The sequence below is a fragment of the Arachis stenosperma genome, chromosome 1 (genome assembly GCF_014773155.1).
Source record: "Arachis stenosperma cultivar V10309 chromosome 1, arast.V10309.gnm1.PFL2, whole genome shotgun sequence".
Classification (NCBI taxonomy): domain Eukaryota; kingdom Viridiplantae; phylum Streptophyta; class Magnoliopsida; order Fabales; family Fabaceae; genus Arachis; species Arachis stenosperma.
Window position 1 is genome coordinate 127,044,589 of NC_080377.1, and position 5,198 is coordinate 127,049,786.

Genomic DNA, 5,198 nt, shown 5'->3' on the forward strand with positions numbered 1-5,198 from the left:
TTAAGTCAGCTCTACCTATCACAGTATCACTCCTCCAAAACCTTAGTTAGAGAACCCCAAAATAAATAAATTAATAAACAAATATTGAAAGAAAGCGGATACAATATATATATATTATTTGGATGATGTAAAAGATCACTAAGTAATAGGAATATAATATGCGAGATGGTTTTATTATTGTCAAATTTATTTTTTTTATTGAATAAAAAAATTGTTGAATACAAAATAATTAAATCAACGAATTTTTAAAAATAAGATAATTGATAATAAAAATACTTTTAATCAATATGAATTATTTTATTTTATTTATTTAAAAATAAACCGATAAAAATGGTACTACATATACATGTGTACATGTATGTGATATTCGGAAATCGGAATACATATTCTGAATATTTCCTCTTAGTACCCCGTCCAAAAATTAAACGTACTTCATCAAAATATCCACCTAACTAACTTATCTACGAATCTACTGAGCAATCAAGTACAAAGCTGACATTGTTTTGAGGTTACACCACGATGTTCGCAACTCCAAGACCCCACGGAAAGATGGTGCGTTCATGTACAAAGTACAAACGCAGTAATATTTATTTATTAAAATGCATATAGAAACTCAGTTTTCTATAGTAAATTTTAATTAATTTCTTTATTCACCTTTTTCATTTATTAAGATTTTATATTTTTTTAGTATGTAATTTTTATTTACAGCATAATAATGTAGAGATGATTATCAATTTGTATGCGAATCTTTAATTTAGTCTTTAAAATTTTAATAGTCTCTATTTAGTTTTTAAATTTTTGTGAATGTGATTTATGTTAATTTTTAGAATAATTTTTTATGTACAAACATTAATAGAACACCGAGGCATATATCACGTTAGATTCTGTAAAACTATATCATTTTTATTTTGACATTCAAATAATAAAAAAAAATTTAAGTGATATTTATTAAAAATTTTTCTCGTAAAGCAAGTGATTCGATGTCGTTTTTTAGTTATTTGAGCATCAAAATTAAAATGGCATTGTTTTACAAGTTCTAGTGTGACATTTTATTGTTCACCTTAGAGCTTCATTAACTTTTTGTGCTAAAAATTATCTAAGGACAAATGTAAGTGATATTTACAAAGTTTAGGGATTAAAAAGTGACAACTGAAATTTTAAAGACTAAATTAATATTAGCGTATAAATTCAGGAGTCAAATTGAGTATTAACTCAATAATGTACTAGTGAGTTGTGAGGTAGCCAATAAAAAAATATATCCTCTTAATTTTTTTAAGATAATAAAATTCCAATTATTTTTATATGAAATTAATAATTAAAAATAATTAATTAATTTAATATATTTAACTAAATTATTTTGTTATTGTTTTACAAATAATGAAAGAAAAATATTAAGAGAATTCAATCAATTCATTATGCCATCGAACATAACATGAAAAGTAAAGACAAGTGCATGTTAGCTAACCCGGTGATACAGGGTTTGCTTTTGCTTTCCCTTGAATAATTGAAGTAAACTCACTAACCCTGCCTTCACTTGATTGATTCATTATATTGATATCTTGTTACAAGCAAAGGGGAGTCGAGGGGAGAAGAATAATAATGGTGTCAGGGAAAGGGAGAGGGGAGAGGATTCTGGTGACGGGAGGGGCAGGCTTCATCGGATCCCACACGGTGGTAGAGCTTCTGAGGCAAGGCTACAAGGTGTGGGTCATGGACAATCTCCAAAACTCGTGCGTGGAAGCCCTCCATAGAGTTTGCCATTTGGTTGGTCCACGCCTCTCTCCCAACCTCCAATTCCACCACGGCGATCTCTGCAACCCCGCTGACTTGGACCGCCTCTTCAATGCCTCCTCCTCATTTGACGCCGTCATCCACTTTGCCGGTCTCAAAGGCGTTGGAGACAGTGTTGTCAATCCCCTCCACTACTACCACAACAACATTGTTGGCACCGTCAACCTCTTCCAAGCCATGGCTAAATTCAATTGTAAAAAGGTAGGTAGATTTAATAAATCAGTTATTATGTATTTGTGTATTAATAGACATAGTGGATCGGACAGATGGTATTTTCATCGTCGGCGACGGTGTACGGACAACCAGAGGAAGTGCCGTGTGCGGAGGAGTCGAAGCTGCATGCGATGAATCCTTACGGGAGAAGCAAGTTGTTTGCGGAGGAGATGGGGAGGGATATAGAGAAGGCAGGGGGAGAGGGAGAGTGGAGGATGATATTTCTGAGATACTTTAACCCAGTTGGGGCCCACGAGAGTGGCAAGTTAGGGGAGGATCCGAGGGGAATCCCTAACAACCTCATGCCTTACATCCAACAAGTTGCCGTTGGAAGGCTCCCTCACCTCAACGTGTACGGTCATGATTATCCCACCATCGATGGCACCGCGGTTCGGGACTATATCCATGTCATGGACTTAGCACATGGTCATGTTGCTGCCCTACGAAAGCTTTTTGCAAATGACACCATCGGTCCGCTCTCTCTCCAATTTAATTAGTTTTACATATATTTTTTAAATAACAAATTTGGAAATTAATTCACTGCTCAGGCTGTACTGCCTACAACTTGGGAACGGGTCGTGGGACATCTGTGCTTGAAATGGTTGCAGCGTTTGAAAAAGCTTCCGGCAAGGTCGTCATTATTTAAGTTTTCCATCTTCCTCACATGTATTTCATCATCATCATCTCTGAATTTTGGGAATGTTTTTCAGAAGATTCCAATTAAAATGTGTCCTAGGAGGTCAGGGGATGCTACCGCTGTTTATGCATCTACAGAGAAGGCTGAGAAAGAACTTGGTTGGAAGTAAGCAATTCTCATTCGTTCACTCAATCCTTCTTTAATTTGCATTGCGAGTACATGAATGAGTGTTGCTGTCTTTTGTGACAGGGCAAAATACGGTATAGAGGAGATGTGCAGGGATCAATGGAACTGGGTCAGTAACAATCCATGGGGTTACCAAGGCAACCATTAAGATTTTGTCTTTCACTTCTCACTTGATTGATTCATTCTTTTATTTATGCCATGCTAGCTGAAATCCTTGTTTAAGAATGTTGCTCTTTCAGTTATAGTTACATATGCTGTTTATGATTATGCAATTCAGCTTAATGAAAGACGTACTATTGAGCCCTTAAACCAGATAACTATTGATGCTTTTATATATGTGAATTCTATAATGCCTATAAGTTGTTTAAACTTTGTCTAATTTATCTTTTATAATAAATTTTGATATTTTAAAAATTATTTATTTTTATATCTTTTAAATTAAATATTAATTTTTAATTTTTTTTGCTAAATAAACACCACATTTTAATCACGGTAGCATTCATCATATATATGACTATTTTTTACTTTATACACAAATTTGGCGTTAAATATTTTTTGTGGTATAAAATTAGGATTGGAAGTGAGTCGAGTTGAGGCGAGTTAGACTAAATTCAAACTCGACTCACGAAAATTGAGCTTAGCTCACAGCTCAACTTATTAACAATCAAGCATATTTCTTAAACTCAAGTTTAGCTCACCGAAAACTCATGAGTCGATTCGAGCTCACGAGCTGGCTTAAATAACAGAAATATAACCTATAATTCTATATCAATAAATTATAACTTATATGTATTGAAAAAAATTAATTTATATATTGTGTTTTTATTAATTATGAATTTTTTATTTTTGTCCTACATTAAAATCATATAAAAATTAATTATAAAATTTTAAATAAGAACGTTAATATATGTAAAATTATATTTTATTATTTTATATGAACACATATAATATTAAAAGTATAAACTAAGTATATATAGGATATGTGTATTAATTATTTAATATATATATATATATATATATATATATATATATATATATAATCAAGCCAGCTCACGAGTTAATGAATGAGCTGAACTTATTTAAACTCAAGTTCGGCCCATTTAATTTATGAGCTCAATTTCAGACTCAAGCTCGACTCATCAGTTCACGAGCTCACCTTATCGAACTATTAAAAAGTCAAACTTAAATTAGCTTATAAGCTAGCTTAACTCACTTTCAATCCTATAATTTCAAAAAATGGAGCTTTTCGTTTTAATAAGACATGGCCGAATTCAAAATTAACAAAATGTCATGGACAAATTGTAATTTTTTAATTTTTGGAAAGATGATTTGCTCGACGAATTGTATTTTTTTTTAAATTAAAAAGCAATTCATACTTTTTCTTTTCTAAAAATTTCTGAAGAAAAAATTTGCCGGGATGAATTGTAAAAATACGAGATATATTGTGAAAAAAATATTCTTTTCGATGAATTGTTAGTACATCATAATTCAGTGAATCACGAAATTGCACCATTTTTTTTTTCAATTCATCTTTTGTTCCACATGTGCAAATTAATTAGCAAATTTTGGCTTCACATTTATTTAAGATAAAAGACATTTTTTTATTTAATGCACAATCTGATCTCAAATTTTGTATAACCTAATGGTGATGATGAAAGCCGAAAGACAGTGTAACGTTTTTTTATTTCATTTATTTGGTTTTTTTCTGAAGAAGGCTAATAATCTATGATGTATGGCTATAGGATACGCTAACACGCGAATTTTAAAATTTTATATGATATAGAGACACATATATATATGAAATATAAAGTATTTTTTAGATAAATCGTAATAATATTTTGATATTTTATTAATATTAAAATATAAATTAAAATTTTTAATTATTTTTAATGTCTTATTTTAATTATATAAAATATTTAAAATATTTTTTTATTTTAATAAATAATAATATATACTACATCTAAATTTATTTTAAGAATATATGTTAAGAATAAGACTGTATACGCTGATACTAATGGTAGTTAGATGTGTCCAAGCATATCCAAAGAATAATTTTTTATTTTTTTTAAGATACTGTAAGACACAACAGACATGCATATCAAATAAATATTAATGAGTATCGTGTTCAAAATATATTCTATATGTAGACATGACAATTCAGAAAAATGTATGTATTTCATATCCAATATTCTTTTTCAAATTCCAACAATACAAAAGGTATATGGATTCAAGTGCGAAGGTTTAATTTTTACCATGAATTTAAAAGATATGAAAGATAAGAGGAGTAAAACAATATTAATGTTATATAAAAGATAAATTTAGTTTTTCTCTTTATTTATTTTTTAAAAAGATTGATAATTTTTATATAAGT

At 30.1% G+C, this 5,198-nt stretch overlaps 1 protein-coding gene across 1 annotated transcript; it reads left to right on the plus strand.

Annotated features, from left to right (window-relative positions):
- The first annotated feature begins 1,444 nt into the window (after positions 1-1,444).
- Positions 1,445-3,159, plus strand: LOC130971790 (UDP-glucose 4-epimerase GEPI42-like). Its single transcript, XM_057897133.1, has 5 exons — positions 1,445-1,992; positions 2,058-2,475; positions 2,553-2,635; positions 2,715-2,806; positions 2,891-3,159. Exons 1-5 carry the CDS (start codon positions 1,600-1,602, stop codon positions 2,973-2,975), a joined length of 1,071 nt encoding a protein of 356 aa, XP_057753116.1. The 5' UTR covers positions 1,445-1,599; the 3' UTR covers positions 2,976-3,159.
- The last annotated feature ends 2,039 nt before the right edge of the window (positions 3,160-5,198 follow it).